The 21161-nt window shown below is 40.1% G+C and overlaps 1 protein-coding gene across 1 annotated transcript in view; it reads left to right on the forward strand.

The window, feature by feature from the left end:
- The first annotated feature begins 12604 nt into the window (after positions 1-12604).
- gpc3 (glypican 3) overlaps positions 12605-21161 on the forward strand; it is a 96723-nt gene continuing 88166 nt past the window's right edge. Inside the window, exon 1 of the mRNA XM_088009779.1 lies at positions 12605-12757. Within this exon, the coding sequence (XP_087865905.1) occupies positions 12649-12757 (109 nt within the window). The 5' untranslated portion in view covers positions 12605-12648. The remainder of the gene's footprint in view (positions 12758-21161) is intronic.

Genomic DNA, 21161 nt, shown 5'->3' on the forward strand with positions numbered 1-21161 from the left:
ACGAAAGCGAGACGCAATCCTTTACACCCGAAATCTGGAAGCAGATGTGAACATCTGCCTGCAGCTGTTGGAAACTCTTATATGTAATATTCTCTGATGTTGGGAGTGGAGAGACTGAGGGGGGGTGGGGGAGCAAATACTGTCTGGCAAAAAGTATTAATGATTCCTTGAACTTTCACATCTTACCACAAACTTCAGTGGGGGTTTTGTTGCGATTTGATGAGACTTTCAGTCGTAGTTTGGTGAAAGGAATGGGTTTTCACCAACAAAAATCTGAAAAGTGTGGCGTGCTTTTGTATTCAGTCCTTGCGTGTCGAACACTGTTGGAACCACACTTTGTGACAATTTCACAAAGGTACGTCTCTGTAACCGAAGCGTTGGTTTTCAAGTCCCAGCACAGATCGATGGGGTTTAAATGTGGATGAAATTTTACGTGAACCTTGTTCCTGAGAGGTGAACTTCCACCCAGACCTCAAGTCTTCTGCAGCCTTGTCGCAGGTTTTCCTCGGGATCGTCTCGTGTTTAGCTCCATTTATCTCCTGACCAGCTTCTGAAGAGAAGGATCCTCACAGCGCCATGCCGCTGCATTTGTGTTCTTCATGTAGTCCAAAAACGCCTTTGTTGGTTTGAACTCCTCCTTCCACCTGTTTGCTGCGTCCGCTGCTTCAACTATAGAGCTTCTTATTGTTATTTTTTTTATCTTTTGGGGCGGAGGTGGGTATTCTTCCATAAAAGTAAAATTTGAGAAGTTACTAGATTGTCCCTCCTGAGCTGTGGACGTCATCTAATGATGCGTGTTCTCCAGCAAACCTCTGAGACCCTAAACAGATTAAATTACAAACGTAGTTTGTGAGATGTAGTGTTGGGTCCATGTTAAAATATAAAAAATAAATATGAGAATAAAGTCGTATAAGAATAAAGTTGTACTATTATGAAAATACAGTTATAATATTATGACTTTTTTTATTCTTTTAATATGGCCCCAATACTCTCATACTGTTTGCTTTTTAGTAGCACTGAATTTTATTTAGGGGTATCAGAGTAAAGGAGGGGGTGAATACAAATCCCCCTGCAAACTTTTGTTTTTTCGTTTGATCGCTACGTCTTTGTGTTGGTCCGTCACATAAAATCCGTTACGTTTGTGATTGGAATGTGATATAAAGTGATAAATTTAGCGCCAATCTCCTGCTCCATTGTGCAGAAAGCAGCGCGTCGAAGCCTGTCGCTTACGCTCTGATTCAGCATTTAAAAGCAGAAGCCGCTCATGGGGCTGAACAACAGCCAGCTGCAAATGTTAATTGGGTGTTTTAGTGTCGTGTAAGGTTCCCCGGGTTAACGGCTTTCTCTCCGGCCCCAGCATGGGATCTTCGTGCTCCTTCACGACTCTTAAGAGCTCTGGAAACGCTCCGTCGTCTCCAGAGAGCGAGACATACCGGGAAACACTGTGCGAATTAAACAGCAGGGGCAGGAAAGCGAGATACACTTTGAAGCCTGTTCTGTCATGCTCCCCCCCAACCACCCATTGCAAAGGTAAACGCCGGCTCCAACCGGCTGCTGAACCCTCCTTTTCCTCCACACATCCATCTTTAATCACACACCTTCCGCCAGGGCCATCCAGCGTTTTATCTGGCAGCCAGAGGGTGAAACATCGCAGCGGGCTGAGAGAAATATTTAGCCTCCCCAAAGCCGAGGCAGAGTAGGTCAGGCAACCTTCAGTCGGAGAGTCGGCGCTCATGTGGAATGAGTTCAGGAGACGGCAGCTGGACTCTTCTGCTGCATCTGGGAAAGGGTGCAGGCTGGTTTATTAGAGGAGAGTCAGGCATGGAGCAACAACTTCTACAAATCAATCACAAAGTCCGTTTGGATCAGGCAGTATTGGTAAAAGAATGAACGTCAGTGTCAACACAGACAATTAGGTCAGTAATGCTTAATGTGCCTGATTGGACATAATTGTCTTAACCATAAAGCTTCAAACAAGAACACAGATTTGTTTTTCATCGTTATCCAACATAATTCTCAGCTGAATTCAGAACATCATGGAAGTTTTATAAACAGAATTCGCTGATTAATTATTGCAGCGGGTCAGGATCGTTTTATTACCACAGTTTGCTCACTGTTACCTTCCTTAACCAGGCTAATGCCATTGTAGGAGTTAAGGAAGGTGATGACTGTTATCAGCAGTCTGAACAATTATTAAAAAATTTAGAGTAGCAATGCACCAATATAAAAGTTAAGCAATAACAATATCACTGCTATGGCCGATATTCAATATTTATTGATATTACAAACTTTTTTTTCCTTACGGTTTGCCAACTGTAGAAAAACACACAATTGGCAACAAGATGGAAATAAATCTAGGTTATTAATATCGATCTAATTGTACTTATCTGATATAATATGCTAAAGACTAACTTTGGCCAATTCTGATGTCAATATTTTGTGTCTCACTAATTTAGAGCACCTGGAACTGTGACAAAGTTGGAATGAGACACATATTTATCCTGCCAGCATGAGCATTGATTTGACTAGAGTTACAGAGTATATAAAGCATTTATTGTTATTGCAAATTTACCACCATGAGATTTGCTCATTGAATTTTTACATTGGCAGTAATATATTTGCTGATGATTTCCGGCTAATGTTTAACTAAAATGTTTTAGCAGGGCATTAAGACTTTAAGTCTTTAAGAAAGAACCAAGCTGTTTAACTGGCCAAACTGCAGATTTAGGCAGAGTCAGCAGTACAACTATGTTGTCTAATTAGAAATTCATGATTTTATTTTTTCCCATAGATGGCTAATCTGTCAGGTTTATATGTTTGTATGAACCAGACAACCCAAAGATTCATACAGATAGTTATGAACACAATACACTAGCTGTGTTTACAAATGTGCACAAAACTTTGTCGATGCTCTTCTAATCTGGGGGAACAAAACACAATTTTGCAGTTGAGGTGTTTCCATCAAAGAAACAATTAAAATTACGTGAAGAAGTCGATTCACACAATGTCATTAAAAAAACACACCATGCTACCACTTCCTGTCGTCTTCTTTGTCATTTCTGCCAGTAGAAACATCAGTTTGTTGTTCATATGGAAAGTGTCCCCATATGCATCAATGTGGAAAGTGTTCCCACTTTGACCTGCAGCTCATTCTCAGTGCTGCAGGTCAAAGGTTAAAGATGTGACAGTGAGGATGATATGAGCAATAGAGGAAATGAGAAGTGGGCCTGTATCAGTACAGAGTAGCTGGAGCTGACTCACAGCCATGTCCGCAGGAAAGCGAATCAGAAATGTAATATATGTAGCGCCTGAGGGTGAAACTTCCCCCAACCTCTTAAAAAACAAAAGTTTGCTGTTTCCACCAGTGTGATTCAAGACAAGCGAATGCAGTGCAACAGCATCAAAGAAACAAAACCCAGTGCAGCTGTGGGAGTACTGCCACACATCTTGTATCCCGCTCCCAAACCCACTGGTTCATAATAAAAGGGTTAGTTGTTTTCTGTTTGAGTAATATGACTTGATGAAGCCTGTTTCAGCATTTCACTCTATGAAATAAGTAATAAAGGTGTGTATGATTTATGCTGATGTCATATCAGGTCACAATTGGTATTGACCAATACTCAAAACTGCGATACATATATCATATCAGTGCCATTTTAGAGTACAGTTGGTTAATTTTGTTGCCTTCAGTTGTTTAAAAAATGTCATATGTATCAAATTTAACTTAAATTAATTTAGTCCCTTTAAATTGGGCCTCTGTTTCTTTAAGAAACTCCTATTCTTTCTGAAGCTCCACCATCACAACATGGCTCCTCTATTAACCCTCTAACAAAGTTTTTACCAGCATTTCACTGAGAAGTAACTCGTATAATGAGCTCAGCAGATGTGTAGTTCTGTCAGGTGTTTGCTAATTGCTTCTGGTTAGTCTGAAGGAGCCAAGTGGGGCTTCTCTGTGAGGCATAATCTTGGAAACTGCACCTCGAAGGAGGTGCTGGACCTCCGAGGTGGAGCTAGCTCCATCCAGGTGTTTTGCACAGCTGAATGGTTACCATGGAGATTAAAGGATTTCTCAAACATGCATAAAAGAATCAAAGCAACACTCCAGGTGTGTTTTTGATGAGGGAATAACATTATAACCTGACTTAAAGCTCAAAAAAGTATTTTTTGCAAACACTGCCCCTTTAAGACTGGTTACCAAAGTAATAAAATTTCAAATAGCTCTGCTGTCTAAAAGACACCAGTGGACACGACTCTGAGGTGCAGCTGCAGCTCTTGATGACTAATTAAACCCTAATTTAACTGCATTTTCACTTTTTCCTTTAATGAAGGCAAGCTGCTGTTTACCGCCTCATTGTTTTGTGTTTGCGCAAAAAAAAATAAATAAAGAAACTCTTTCACATTCGGGCTTCCAGCTTTCAAATTGTTGCTTCATCAAATGACTAAACTAGAACAGAGAACAAAGCTCCAAAAATACTCAAACCCCCCTCCCCACTCCAAAGAAACAATGGCAATCCCCAGTAGGTAATGATATTCGCATTCCTTTGGTTGGCTCTAAATTGCTTTGTTTCACTTATTGTCTCTACAAAGTGACACTGACTTATTTGCCCCCGCAGAGGCAGCTACAGTTTCCCACGTGTTTTCTCCCCTCTACACTGGGAGCTGCTGTATAATTTATGCTCATAATGAACGGCTTTTAGCATATTCTATATCTTAATACCACTTGTTTTTCTTCCTCTGCTCTCTGTCATTAAACTTGCATGGCCACGGCTTCCTAATTGGTGCTGGAAAACCTAGACACGTACTGTATTTGTGGATGCCCCCGCTCCCCTGACTCGGAGTCCCCGAGCTTGTTAAAAGATGAGAGGAGACGGACTCGTCTTGCCTGTGTGTGTGTACACTGGACTTTTTAAGCTCCTTCTGTCCGCATCCAAAATGAACATTTCAGCCACAGAGGGAAGCGGCGAGGGATGGTCGGACGGAGACTGTGTTTTAAATCACAATATAGTGGCCTGCATTGATGCATCTTGATTTTAGTTTTCATATTCATGTCACGACCACAAACTTCAGTGTATTTTACGGGTATTTTAAGTGTTAAACTGGCACAAAGTGTGTAGCTTTGATGCAGTGGGAAAAGGATATATGGTTTTCAACTTTAAAAAAATAAAATAAAAGTATGTACGCAGCCTTAATGAGTCAGGGTTTTTTTTTTTTCAATAACCAACTTTTGCTGAAGTCAGAGCTCTAAACTTTCTCTACCAGCTTTCTGGAACTATAGACTAAAATTATTTCTCTTTCTTCTTTGCAAAATAACCCAAGATGAGATTGGATGGAGAGCATCTATTCTCATCTGGGCTTTGAATCAGGGTTATAATAGTTTTGGGCTTATGATGGTTTAGTTTTATTTTGTTGTGACTTTTTATTCATCTAATGCAGCTAGTTTTAGAGTTTAGTGTATTTGCTAGTTTATTATCTATAATAATCTTGCTTTGACTAGACATCTTAAACATCTGAATATGTTATCTAAACCATTCAATTGAAGTTTGGACTTTATAGTAAGGGTTGTGGTTTTGCTGGCAGGTGACATGTTGCATTCAGGTTGATGAGTAAACTTCAGTTGCATGGATGCTTTAGGAAGGAACTGTAAGCAGAAATTGGAGACAAAGTTTCAGAACTACATTCATTACAAAGTAATGAAGACTGAAATCTCAATTGATTACAGATTTCTTGGCTTTCATGTGACAAAGAATTAATGCTCTCTCATATTTTGTCTCATTACATTCAAGAATTTCTATTCATTACAATATGACCAACACAAAGTAGTGCATGATTGTAAAGTGGAAAGAAAATGTGACTTTGTTTTTATTTTTTGCACATAAAAACATGCGTCAAAAATGTTTTTAAAATTAGCCTATTAAATGAATTCAGTATTTAGTCTGTCATTGTCTTAAATACTGTTGTATGTTGTGGAAGTACAACATACATTTCAGCATTTTCTGCCAAAATTCAGATAAATTCAAGGGGTTTTCATACTTTTGCAAGGTGCCTGTATACTGGCAGCTGCTCTGCATGGGAAACAGTCCAACACTGACACCTTGCAGGGTATTGATGGAATGCATGTAATGACTCGAAGGTGTCGCCTCAAGGTTGTATGATGGGGGAATTTACATGCAAATTGCTCCTGGCCTGGATCTTTGTCCTTCTTTAGTTTGTTTAACAGAATTGTCCATCACAGTCTCGCGCGCGCACACCCACACAAACACACACATAGAATGTCTTTCTATCTTCACAGGGACTTTGCATTGACTTCTATTCATTTTTAATTATTTTCTGTAACCTAAGCCTGACCGTTTCCCTATATCTAAACATCACAGGTGCATGACTAAACCTAACCTACACTCAAACCAAATCTTATCTTATAACTCATAACCCAAAAGCAGCACTTCTTGTTGTGGGGCTTGGGCTTTGGGCTCATTCTTTAACCTTTAAAAGTATCTCATTAGATAGTTAACATAATCAAGTTCAAAAGGCTAATAGGAAAATAACTTAACTGGTTAGTTTTTTGTAAAGCTCCTGTCAGATATTTCTCCCAATTTTTGTTGTAAGAATAGTACCACATAAATTTCACATGCAAGTCAAGAAACTGCACTTTTGTAGAATGTAAAATTTTGTAAAGGTGTTCTAATTTGCACTGCAATAATGAGGGTCAGGAGGCATTTGTGCAGAGAAAAGTCTTCTTCTTTCCCCATCGGATATCATCCTTTGGAGTTTCTGGAGGCTGTTCTTCAGTCTAACACAGGGCTAACTTGGTTTTAATAAGCTTTTTTATCTGGAACAATATGTCACCTAAAATATGAGTATCTTCATCATTTATCACTAAATGGCAATCTGACTCAGCATATACGGCTAAAAAGGTCATTTCAGGATCTCTGTTAAGGCAAGAGTTTACAGAAATGGTACCATTTCTGTAAACTGCTGGCTTGTTTCCTTCCTGTAATGAGAGGAAACTAGTTTACCATTTGGATCGGAACATGTTGCTGTTGGACAAGACTTATCATCAGAGCTGTTTTCCTGTGTCATAAATGAGCCACTTTGCAAGTCTTAGTTACTAATAAATAGATTTATGCTGCATTCAAGTCTTTATGAGAGGGCTGAGGAAGAGCTGAGCAACCACAGCAGACAAGACCTGTTCTGCATTATTGCTCTTTCACCTCTCACTGTGTATGTCAATGAAAGGTCTTTTGGACTTTTGGAGGTTTGTTACAGCAAATACACAAAGGACCAAGTTCTATGAAATTCCACATTTTTATATGTCAGATTCCAGACATTTCTAGTCAATTCACACCTTAGCTTTGTCCTAAAGTAAAACATGATGTTCTATTGCATCAGGTTTGAACTTTGGTCCATAAGTCCAATCAGTCTCGAGGCGGTTGGATGTTACACCATAAAAAGTCCTGAGGAGGCAACAAAAACCAGTATTCATACACACACCTGCACACACAAACGTGAGTAACCAATAACAGGCTGATAGAAAGCTGCTTCCAGTGCCCAGTAGCTGTTAAACTCAAGGTGGGAGAAGTGAAAACAAGTTCAGTACCAAACTGCACAGCTGAAAGAGAAAAAAGTTTTAAAAAAAGACAACGAACAGCAGCAGGAGGAGAACCAAAGCTGAGCCTTGAGCGAAAGGAGAGACGGAGGAAGCTTATTCCCAACTGATCTGTCAGTCACAAGAAAGGCTTTATATTTAGACGGTGTGATTTTATTATTTGTGAAACTCCAGTGGGAATCCTGTCCCTTTCCCTCTCACTGCTGTGGAACTTGTGTAATGAAACACATTTATCATCCGCAGCACGACAAAACGCACAGATGAATCTGTCTGTTTTGCTGGAAATAATTGCCAAATCCCCGTCTCCTCTCCGCTGCGACCAGGCTCACCTCACGTAAAAGTTTAATAATTCTACCCCGCAGTCTGAAATTAACTTGATCTTATCTGTCAGGAGTCTTTTGTTGGTATTGATTTGAGATATTAAGCCCGTCAGTTTGCATACAAAAGGTGCCGTTTGACAGCTTTATTGCCTCTTTTGCTCATTAGGCTGCACCCCTAAACCTCGATGGCTGTCAGCAGTTTACAGAAGCTGTCCTCTGTTTGATTCCACACTTATTAATCATCCAGTCTGTCACATTGTTGCATCTCCAGGTAGATGAACTTTCTTTGTCTGCACTGTTTCTATTATCTGAAGATCTCAGGGAGTCACACCAACAGAATCTCCTTTGTCGTTAAGATAAACCCTCCAACTTGACAAAAGACGCCTCCCTATTTTTTGACACGCAAGCTATCAGGCATTTTCTGATGCATTCGCATTCTGAGACCCCCCACCCATGCACCCGCCATGCCCCACCATCCCCCTACTCAGAATCCAACTTCCAAATTAATCTTTCTTCTTCTGTCTCTTTATCCTGCACATCCCGCATGGAAGCTGGCAGACTCCCCTGACGTTTGTTTACCGAACCATCAATCAGACCCCTTGTCACTGATGCCTCTCAAGAGCCAATCCTGCAAACAACTCGTCAACGCAGCTTGGCACATTATTACTGCGGCCTCCACTGATCTGCAGGCAGCTGCATGGCATGAAGGGGGAGGCACTGAAGGGAAGCATTTTCACTGGAACTCCTTTTTGTTTTCCAAACTGGGTGCTTCAGTCCTACTTGCGTCTCTTTGTATGCGTCGGTGTACACAACAGGTGAAAGAAGGGAACTTGCTGCCTGTGTTCTGAAAAAGCATCTTTAACATGGTGTCACAGAAATTATTGTTGTAAAACTATCACTCCAAAACCCAGGACTCTGAAATCCAGCAACATTTCTTTCACTGACGTCAGCACTGCCTGGGTACTGCGTACGACAAAAGCTGAAGTGAATCCCCCATTGGAACAGAAGGAACTGATCACTTTTTCTACCTTTTATGGGCCCAGACTAGCATCAAACTTTGGTAACAGCTTTGCTCCAAGACGACCTTATAGTAAAGGCTCAAAAATGTGCATTCTATAATGTTTTGTCATAAACAACCATTAGATAATTGTATCATTGGGAAATCCTGCAAAGAAGTCAGTTGAGTTAAGTCCAAGACTTCCAACTTTCTCTGTGACCATTATAGTTTAGTATCCACCTAATCGTTATAAGGTGGATATGGCGATATCCTGCGCAGATGTTAAGTGTGCAAAAGGTTTTGGTGGCGGTGAATGAGACCAGAACGTGTTGGTCAATCTAAGTGTAACCCATGTTATTTTAACGAATGTTGTAATACACCACATTGCCGATAGGTGGGAGTAAATGGTCTCAAAGTAGTCTAAAGCTACAGTGATATGTGCTAGAACAACCAGAAGAAGAAGAAGAAAGAAAAAAAAAACGTTTTTGTAGTCATTTTATTGACAAAGCAGTTTTATTTTCAATATTTTTCAAGAATTAGTTTTCATCAGTGGTTGATTTTTGATTCCTGTGTACCTGCACCCGGAAGAAAGTTGTTTTTGAGATTACATTTTTTTTTCTTGCTGCGAATCTCCGGTGAGTTCTGTGCTATAATTAGCTTCGTTGGATATCGATTAGCCACAAGCTAATATTTTGCTGTTATGTATTAAAAGTTATATTATAATTTAATTTTATAGTTTCAATGTTAAAAGAAGAAAAAAAAAACAATCGGAGATACTTGTTTATGGGTAAGAATGTATATTCTCTACAACAAAATTTTGTATGTGAATTAGGGATGCTTCCGGCGCCTTTTCTTTTTGAAATGCTGATGACGTATTTAGTGACAGTGAGTCATTTATTCCACTGTACGGGATTTAAGAGTGCTGAAAAAAATATATTGATGCCAATTCAGTAAATAAAGTTGTGACGTTTTGTTGAGCTAAAAGACAAAATTATTTATCGCAGCTGGTGATAATTTTATCTACACGGAGTGAAGAGATAAACTTTCACTGAAGTGACCTAGAACTGTTTATGACACAATAGTGAAAGATGTTTCTGCCATATGCAGGCTGTTTTTTGTGTTGAGAGACAACGCGAGAAGAACGGCGAGCCAGGATCCAGAAAGCGGATTCACATTGTGTCCACTACGATGCCAAAGAAGAATCTTCTTCTGATCCTCTTGATCGGTGGCATTGCACATATTAACACTAACCCGGTAGCTACCGTATAACATTCAGATCTGAAAACTGAACTGAACTGAAAACAAATCAAAGGAAAAAAAAAACTCTTGAACTTGACTGACTTGACTCAGGACTAGTAAAAGAAAACATTGACTATTTTGTTCTGTTTTTGTTATTGTCAGATTGTGTAATAATTGTGTTTTATTACACATTGTATTACACATGTGTTTTGTTTAACACATTTTTCCCTTGCTCCTCCTGAGTTGAACCTAGTTCTGATGCGCCATGATTATAAAGTCACAGGTGACTTACCAGATAAGTACATCTTATATAAGCACTAGACTTGAAATCACCTTAAGTCTTGTTAAAACAGTAACGGCAGATGACCTCGTATCTTTCTTCCAATTGTTCCTAATCATCTAAGCTAAAGTTTTGGAACTTGCTCACGCAAACATACTCGAGTCAAGATCTAAAATGTGGGCCAAGTTCCTTAAGTGATTAAGTGTTTGTACAAGATCTCAGTTTGTATCGACAGAGAGGACGGTGACGGGTATGGGGACCCGTCTTCGCTTTTTGAAGATGTGGTTCTGTTCGTGTCTCCAGACCAAGGCCTCCAGCGTACATTGGAGCACTTCGTAGCTGAGAGGTGGATAAGAGTCGGTTCCTGGAAGGTTGAGACCATTGATCTGACCTGGAAATAAATGGACTGCTCCCTCTGCGTTGAGGATTATAGTCTCTGCCTCATGAGGAGGAGTTAAAGTATCACAGAGGATGGTAGGATGGAACCGGAGTCAAACAGACGGATTGGGGCTGCGTCTGAAGTAATGCAAGTGCTGCTCTGGTCTGTTGTGGTGGAGAAAAAACTGAGCCAAAAAGCAAAGATCTCGATTTATTGGACCATCCAATGTCTGGCCCTCACCTGAGAGGATAAGGATCTTGACAGAAAGAATGAAATCCCGGCCATTCCTCTTAATGAAGACTCAACCTAGAGATAGGATGGAGCTGGGAGTACAGCCTCTGTTTACAGGATAGAACGAAGTCGTTTAATGCGGTTTGGGTGCCTGTCTCACTGGGAAAAACCAGAACCCACTAGAGGTATTTTAGATGTTGCCTAGCCTGGTAAAGAGTCGGCACTCCTCAGATTCGTCAGTGTCGCCAGTGAAAGGCTACGATCAGCACAACTGGATGTAAGTGGTCAGAAACTTGGAATGAGTTCCTATTTTAAAAGATTTTTCTATTCATTAGAATATGAAACCTCATGAAGGTGTGTGACTGAAATAATCACATCACAAACGCTCAAGTCTTAACAGTTTGTAGACGTTGAGTGTTGTGGTCTGTGGAACAGATCCATTCTTCCTCCCTGTTCCAGTTGTCGGTGTGTTTTTCTTTCTTTGCAGGCTCAGAGTTGTGCCACAGCCTCACCAAGATTCTCCACAACTTGTCTCTGACCTTTCTGTTGTGTTTATTCCAACTCACAAAAAACATCCCAATGAACCATTTGTAGTTTATGGCAGAGATGTGATAAAATGTGAAAACAATCGGTTGCTGTGGTTACTTTTACAAGGTACTGTTGGTCTTACATGTTTGGTCTTCGGCTTGACAGAGACAGTCGCCAACCCCCTCGACTTGTGGAGAAAAGTTCAGGGACTCGCATCCACTTTGACTTCCTGAACTGGTTTGGATTTGTTTATTCTTTTCTGTTTCCAGTTGAATGAAATGTTGAGATCATAGAGCAACAGGACAAAAGAAGAAATGATTTAGATCTGTCAGAATGCATTAGATCCTATTATCTGATCATTTCTACCCGTTTGGTCATTATGTCTGTGCACAAACATGTTAATTACTCTTCTGTGAAAGTGCCGATTATCTGGTTTCTTACAGCTACATCAGTCCAATGAAGAGTCCCTCTTACGTTTTAGTAAGACATCTGTTTCGTTCATAAAAGCTCCAGGAGTCTAATTACTTATCTGTGTGAATAGTTTCCACATTCAGATGGACCGATGTCGTTTCCTTGCTTGGCTATTTTCTGTATCAAACATACTGAAATCTTCTCTTCCCGACACTTGTGCCTAAAATGACTTTTTTTTGATCAAGTGTGTCCTTGAGTGGTGAAAAGGTTTTCAGTCGACCAAACCGAGCTGGAAAACATTTCTGTGTTGCATGACTGTGCATCAAAATTACTCATTTTCAAACCACAATTTATTTTTGATTTCGGCTTTGCCGGATAACACGGCCTGTACACAGAAATAATACACTAATTAAGGGTGCAGAATGTGTGGAAAATTACATTTTCTACATTTAGCTTGCAGAGGATGATGCAGAGTCTTTTTTGTTGTTGTTGTTGTTGTGTGTGTTTGAGCTGTAAGAGGCTTCTGTCTTGGAATAAAAATTAAAACAAAGAGTGGCTCTGCAGCTCCTTCCCTCTGCTCATCCTGTCTCTGCTGGTTCACTGCCAGGTGGAGATCTGCAGGTTTGCCAAACCAAAGGCCCGACCTGCTGTTCCAAGAAGATGGAGGAGCGGTATCAGGTGGCTGCACGCAGCAACATGGAGTCAGGGCTGCAGGTTGTCAGCGCTCATCTCAAACGCCTCATCATCCAGAACGCCGCTATCTTCCAAGGTAAGCAGAAGACGCCACTGCGGCCGTAACCTCATGAAACGGACGTTGCGTGAGTTCAAACGTGTGCGGCGCTCACCTTTCTCGCCGTGCTGCCTCTCTGGCGACAAGGACTCGCTTCTCTGGGGAGTCGTGTATTAAAGTAGAAGCACAATCAGAAAGAGGTTAGACATTCAGCGGCTGTTCGACTAAATGTTAGAATGGCAGTCACATGCGGTTTGAGTGACTTTAGATGTAGTTCTGTCGGCCCCCCAGACGTGTTTCTCCTGAAAGTGACAGCCTCCTGGGACTTGGCACGCTGCAGTTGGAGAGGAGTGTTTTTCACACACAGAGAGAGAGAGAGAGAGAGAGAGAGAGAGAGAGCCCAGGAACTGTTGGATCAGAACGGCCACCAGATACTGGTGTCTGTGGTTAAAGCTAACAGATGTATGCGAAATGACAACAGACTGATGTGAAAAATGTGCTACTTCAGAGATGCTGAGGTTGGAGCTCTGCAGGCTGAGAGCAGAAACGCTGAAGGCAAAGGAGGCAGTGTGTGGCTGCTGTAAGAGGGAACAATGAGGAGACAGGAGGCTGGAAGCAGCACATTGTGACTCTGATATCTATCTTAACAGTTAATGTGTAGGTATACTGAAGATATAGCTAAGTTTAAATATGCACCTCTGGAATTTAAAAAATCGAAGAGCCCAGTGCACTGAAACCTCCTGGTTATTCCACTAAAAAATGTTGGTTTCTGAGTTAAAACATTAGTGTTGTTGTTTCTAAATGAATATTAATTTGTTTTCTTTGCAGTATTTGGTGTCTGAAAGCGCTGCATCTTTTTCGTTATTTTGACCATTTCCCATTTTCTGCAAATGTATATAAACTTTTTGCTTGGAATTTCAGAGACATGATGTTAATAGTTCATAGAATAAAAGAACAATGTTAATTTTACTCCAGCATTTACCTATAAATAGTAAAATCAGAGAAATTGATCATTTTAAGTGGGCTCTTAATTTTTTCCAAAGCTGTACCATTCCAGAATAAAATTCTACATTGGGTGTCACATCAATGAGTCCAGTTTATAAGGGCAGATCTATTGAAGCTAAATCTATGTTTTGTGCTCTAAGCAACATCAAGTTTTATTATTTATATTTAAAATTCCTAATTGCACTTCCTGATCCATTTGAAAGGTATGATGCAGTTATTTTTTTACACGTTTGAACAAAGTAATCATCCTATTGTTTTTGTTAGTTTCGGTTTCTTCAGTATCCTCCTTATTGCACCGACTGACTCTACTAATAAAATAATGTAATGTAATGACACACTGGCCTGGAAAGCAGATGTACAGTATTAGTTCTACTTTAGCCATGCCAGGTTATAATCTTAATGTTTATCAGAATTATTCTGTCCTACTTCAGTTTCTTGAATGTCTGAATACGTCACATTATATTCTACGTGTATTTGATGGACTACAATCAAAGATGAACATCAATCAGAGATTATCTGGACGCATCAGAGAGGTGGAATATAATCTCAGATCCAACGCTGATAATGAACAGCAGCAACGCTGGTGAACTGACGACGTTGGGTTGGAAGATCATAATGAAGCTAAAGCCTCTCTTCAAGGGCTGAAAATTTTCATTTATTTTCTGTTCAGTAAATCAGGATTTATTTTTTGGGCCCTAATCGAAACAAGAAAACAAGTTCAGATCAAATGCTCTTCTTTTACATTTAAATTTTAAATGCTTTAGTGTAAGTGAGAAATGCAGTCTAGTTGATTGTTCATGGATTGTAGCGCTTAAAATATTTTTGTTCTGTTGCTTTTGTTGTTAGTCACATATTTCTTTGGGTAATATCCTAAACAAAGCAACAACAAAAACAAACTGACAGATTTTTAATATATCTCAAAACGTTTGAGGTTTTGATAATCTTGCTTTTGTCTGTTTTCATGTATTTGCTGCCCAGATACTTGTTAGTAATATTTGCAGCAGGCACTGACCATTTCCTGCAGACTTATTGCATGATTTTATCTTAAAGTGACAAATGACAAAGATTCTCAGTGTTAGCTAACAGTTAGCTTTATGGGCTAGCTAACAACATGTTGCCTCATTTGCTTCTTGCAGCATAATTCACTCAGGTCCTCTTAACTCTGTTATGGTTCACCGTCATCATTCCTGAAATAATGATTGTCACATAAATTGTAAGCTTCAAACCTTAGTAGTTAGCATTCGGTATTATCAGATGTTATGGTTTTTCTCAAAAAAGCAGAAACGATTCAGTGTGTTTTGACACCAGGTGTACCCCTAAGAACTTAAAACCTCTTTGTAAAATTGAGGTTTTGGGATTTTTGCTCCGGCTGTTGAAGGTAGCTAACACGTAGCCTTCTGGGACTAGCTAACATCATATTTCGTGGCTTGTTTTTTTCCTTCGACTCCTCTTGTTTACATACTTTTAATTCAATTTCTCTGTGTTTACTGTATCATAAAAGTTATTACTCCCTAGTTTCAAACTTTGCCTCAGCTGTGTAGCTCCAGCGCCATAAGATCTACACAGCGTTTCCCTGCCGTTATGCTAGCAACTGTTGTCATCAGATTTCACTTTTGCATTCGGTATTGAGCTTTTGATGCCACTTGACACAGACCCTTTTAATCAGCCAAAGCAGCGCTGTTTATTGTCTCGGGGATTTCCTCTTGAAGCGGGATGTGCTCGCTCGCCGGGCCAACTCCTTCAACTGTGCCCACTTGTGGGCTGTGAAAAGCAGCACCATCCTGACACGCCAATTAAAACTTGAGGTTTAATGGGGACCGTGGGGTTTGCTCGACTTGGTTGTTACGCCCTAACTGTGTTACAGACTGCCGCTGTGGTTTGGCTTCACTTTCCAAGAAGGGGCTCAATACTAATTGCTTTAGCATAGCGTTTGATAGAACTCCCCAAACAGCCTCTGGACTGAAATCCTTTTAACATCCTGGTCTTATCTGTTTCCCTCTGCCTCATTTTCATCCTCGCTTTTCTTCTCCATCTCTCGTTCTGTGACCCTGTCCTGTCTCTCCCAATCTGCTCAACTTTTTCTTTCTCCCCCCTGCCTGTCTCTTCCTCCTGCGTTCGCGGTGCTGTTGGGAATTGAGTGCATGCCTTGTTTGTAATCGTCTCTGCTGCTCTCCGTCTCTTTTCTTCATCGCTGACTCCTGCCAGAGATCAAAGGCCTTCCCCTCTGTACTCCTTTATCTCCCATCTCTGTATGCTCTCGCCGTCCCCGCATCCCCCCGTCTCTCTGTCTCTCTCTCTCCCACCGACTCCACCTGCTCCTCTTTCCCAAGCGCTACACCACACCAGAGGTTTTCACCCTTTTGAAGTCAAGTTCTCCAAACGCTGCAAAGTAATGGCTGTCTTTAAAGCATTTAGATGACTGGCAGCCTTAATGTTGGGCTTCTTCGTGATCGATACCTAGAAATACAGCAGGTATTATGTTGGGAATTTCTAATGACGCGTGGCCCCTTGTGGACATCTTAAGTGCCATTTGACCATCTAATGAGCGCGAGCTGATCTCTCAGCATCAGCAATGCGCAACGTAATGGATGGACTTCAGCATCCTTTCTGACATGACAGATGAAAAGATTTCATTTTAATTCACATAAGTGAGCTCATCAAGCCGATTTCCCAAATGCATATTGCTTTTCCTGCATGCTGTTGGTTGATGTTGGCTATTCAGGAGTCCATTTTGTCCATTTTGCATCGACAGACTTCCACGATCCATTAACTTTCAGTTGCACATCAGACTAAATTTTTGTATTTTTTTCTCAATTGTCGATAAAACTGAGATTACATGAACCTTGATACTAGTCTGGAAGAACAACAGTGTCTTTTAAGTGATGGTTATATTCTGCAGTAACTTAATAGTCGGTCTGTCATGCAACTGCAGATTATTAGTGTGGTGAAAATCCACCTTAAATAAACTGCTTGGGAAACAAAATGGGTCATTTCAAATTTACAATAACAATTTATTGTTGGTTGTAATTTTATTTTTATTTATTTTTGCTGTTTTTCTTTGTTTATTCCATAAAAGGTACAATAAATATTTATGAATTTAAAAATATGATCAAATGCTGTCATTGCACTGTTAGAAATAATAAGCGAATCATTCTGTTTTTGCTTTTTTAAGGGAAGTATTCATGTTTGTAAGGCTCTTACTGCAGAGAAGTGTATTCATATCTACGCAATCTAATGCTGCAGGATGTTTGAATGATTTTATTGTTGCTTTTAGCATCGCCACAATAAATGCAGGTAAAATACCTGCAGAGTTTTGACACAGTTGAAAGAGCAACATTTAAAAAGTCTCAAATCCCTCTGGAAGTGTCAGATCATCAACTATAAACCACTAATATGAGAACCACACATTTCATGAATGTCAATTTTCTTACCTTTAAAAAGACAGCAAGCCTCTCAGGTTGAACTGACAGACACAATGAGGCTCGGTTTTGTTAAATTAGACAGAAAAATAACAATAACCTGGTGTATAAAAAAAAAGACACTTATTTTTTCCACACATCCTATTTTTCAGAGAAACAGAACGAAGCAGAGTGAGAATTTACACGTGTTGGGCATGTTGTTTTTAGATCTACTTAACCTGCTGGGTTTTCTTCTGCTGCCTTAATTCTTTATAACAAAGACCGAACCAGGCGTGGGAAAGTTCCTCTTATACTGAAAGTGTCACACAGTTGGTGCAGATCAGTCGTCTCCACATCCACGATCAAAATCTTCTGTACCACCGAATAACCAAGATGCACTTTTGGATTGAAATCTGGTGTCTGTGAAAGACTTACCGTCCGTCTGAAGAAACAAGTTTGAGATGATTTGAGGAGACGATGAGCAAACTCTGGTCACTTAGGAATGGAAAACGTCCTGCAGCAGTAACGCTCAGGTAGGCATTTAAACTACGCCTCAGTTCTACTGGAGGGCCAAAAGTATCTCTCACATAATTAGACCGCTAACGGTCTCAGAGAGAGATTTAAAACCACTCACGATTTTATCAGACCAAAAACGTCACATGAACACGTGAGCATGTAATGCCCACAAAACCCAGTGCATCGTATCGTACATGTGCATTACATTGCTAGACATTTTTTGTTTGTAGAAGCAGAAGAAGAAGAAATGCTCCAGAGTGGAGCGAAGGGGTTTTAATAAGCTTGAAAAAAAAAATGCTCAGAGTCTGTGCAGCACTTGACGGGGTCCCACTCTGTTTCACTGTATGGAAAGTAAACGACCGTCTCATTCTGAACTTTTCTAATGTTGGTATAAAATTCCCACCAGGTAATTCACACATACAAAGAAATACAAGTAAATTAGTGCACAAGCAAAGTTATGGGTAAAACACTGAATAAATCTTGTGTGGGATTTAGCGCTAATGAACACAAACGGCCAGAAAGAAAAGTTGTTCAAGCTCACAGATTTTTTCATAACAATGTTCTACAGCCAGTGTTATTTAGTGTTGGTCAGTCTAGTCCACAACGTGTTTAAGAGCTGGTGACGAAGGATTACAGACCAGCTCTGCAGCTTGTTGTTTTTCTCCCACAGATTCAAGCTGAGATTTTTCAACTTTAATGGTACATTTTGGGTTTTTTTGTCTGCTGCAAATTGATATTTGGTGTAATTGCGTGACTGTATTAACATCACAGCTGATAAACAACGTTCACACCTCAGAGTACGTCTGTTTCAGTTCCCCGTTTTCAAATAAATGACACGGACTTATTTACTATGTTTATTGCCGTGAAATTCACATTGCCAACTGCAGCATTATCTTTTAACAGAGGGAGAGAGAAAAAAAACATGCCTTAAGCTGTTTCCACCAAAAAACACTTAATAAGCAAAGTTCACAGAAAGTTTCTTGTGGCAATAAAGCTTGAATGTGTGTTTTTTTTTCTATTTTAGGATAATAAAAATAATAATAATCGTAGACATCCAAACTCTGACTGAAATGTGGAGTAAAGTCATCTGTTGAGTCAAACTCAAGGCCCGGGGGCCAAGTCTGGTCCGCTGTAGCTTTTTATGCGCCCCTCTGGACTCCACATTACATCAACAAGTCTCTCCAGTTTTTAACAAATTTGCAAATTTCACACAGAATCAATATTTTGGATTTATATCTGATTTTACTGCAAGTTTTTTTTTTTTTTTTTTTTTTCCAAAATTGGCCAAAAGCATTGGGTTTAAGTGACTGCTGCCTCAGCCTTGCTTGATGTCAAATTATCAAGCAAGGCTTAGTGATCTGTGTCTGTGATCATGATCGATGCGGCAATTTTTGTTTTTAAGTCACTTTTCAAATATTAGCACAAATATCGTAAAAATTCCCTACAAATATTTCTAAATTAGCACCGAAAAATCTGAATTTGATTGCAAAAAAACCCCAGAAAATCAATCAGAATCCAGGATGGACTGAAAAGGTGTTTGATATTATTTTCATTATAAGGAACAGTTATTGAATGCTGGAACCAACATTTATTTATTGATGTTTTTTTTTTTATAACAGTTTAATGGTTTCTATAAATAGATCCTGGCACAACCGGCCCTTTAAGAACAGTCAGATTTTTGTCACAGAGTGAAAATGAGCTTGACTTCCCTGATCTGGACCTTGTTTAGCTTGGAAACATTGAGTCTATGTGTGCCAGCATCTTACAAACCTCATGAGGAGAAAATAATGTCAGATCAATAAAGGTTTTATGTCAGCGGTGAGATACTAATGTCATAAAACAACTTTGACTCCTAACTTGAGTACAAAAATGGCCACAGGTTGGACTCATCCCCTCACAAGACAGCACAAAGCATTCTTTTGAGTCAGTAATGATGAGACGACATCATCACAAACGGACTGAAGGCTTCATGTGAGTATCGATGCCGGCTCTGAAGTCACACCGGACAGCAGAGCTTAAAGGCTGAGGCGCTTTATTTCTCCAGAGGAAGGAAGTGATGAGGCTCCATCCCTCTCATTGTGCTCCAGGCAGCTTGTTCACTAAAGGCTTTCACTTCTCTGGGTTGGATTTCGACCCACATTTTGGTCGTAAACAGTACCGATTAAATATTAAAATGTTATTCGCTTAACACAGCAAATAACAGATTTAATTTTATTTGATTGACACTTAGTCATTGGAAAGGTCTGATGATTTACTGATTTATTCATCAATCAGCCTTCCATACCTACATAACCCTCCATTTAAAATCTTCTGCAGGTCTTTTATGCAAGACATGAAACCACATACTGTATGTGTAGGTAACAGACAATCTCTGTTAATTCTTGTCAAAGCACATGCAAAAGTACGGAAGCTCAGAGTGACTACTCGTGTTTTTCTTTTCTCGATATCACGAGATATTATATGGATATCACAAAATAATGATGAACGATTTTTTGAGGCAATGAGATTATTTATTCCATCTTCAGAAGAAGACATTAATCTTTTCTTGAAGTAACGAGATGGCTATATTACTTTTTCCCAATGATTTTCTTGAGATAAAGATTTATGGTTACCCATTCATGCCATGACTTACTCTTCTAAGTCCCGTCCTGCTGTTGTGGCCTGCATTTGAAGGTTGGAGTCGGGTTCAACTCGTTATCTGGAGAAAACCATTGGGGAAAAGTACATGCATCATGTATACATGATCTCGGCTTCCGTACCAAACATCTCCACATCTGGTATGAATTGATATGTCAACCAATAAACCGGCTAAATGAGCATTTCCTTTGATAAATCCATCCTTGCCCCTCTTCTAACTAAAGAAACTCTCCATTGATGCAGAGTTAACAAAGTCACAAACTGATATTTGCTAACTTGATATCTTTCATGTGCCATGTTACCCCACATCCTGCACTGTCTTCATCCCCGGTGTAACCACTCAACGAAGCAGAAGTTCAACCAAAGCTGTCTTCTGGCGCTACGGATGATTGGCAGCTCTAATTGTTGTTCTCCCAGCAATGGCGTCCTTCAGGATTCTTCTCCGGCGCGACCCTGAGACGCTAGATTAAAAATCCAATTGTTCTTTTTTGTTAATAAGACATCTATTTGTTTAGCATTTAAAAAAAAAGATTCCTGGGAGTTATTTTAGCGCGAGGGGCTGACTGGCAGTGCAGGCGGGGTTGTTGCGGGCGTCTTATGTAAACTGACACATCAGAAAACGAGCTCTCGGCTGAGGGGAGCGCGACCACACAACTGTCTGTTCGGTTTCATCACAGCTCAGCACTCCTGAGATGCATGCCACCGGCTGAAGGGAGGCGAGCGCACGTCCAAAGAGCAGCCCTGATTAATAAACATGAGAGGACAGGATTGGCCCGATTGGGAGGTTGCGGGGAGTTGGGGAAGGGAAGGGAAGGGTTGTGCGATCTGTTTATAAATGTGTGTGAAGATATCAGAGAGTCTGTGTGATATCTGCTATAAAAAAGTGG

The sequence above is a fragment of the Poecilia mexicana genome, unplaced genomic scaffold (genome assembly GCF_051168715.1).
Source record: "Poecilia mexicana isolate PSO_F unplaced genomic scaffold, ASM5116871v1 scaffold_10, whole genome shotgun sequence".
NCBI classification, from domain to species: domain Eukaryota; kingdom Metazoa; phylum Chordata; class Actinopteri; order Cyprinodontiformes; family Poeciliidae; genus Poecilia; species Poecilia mexicana.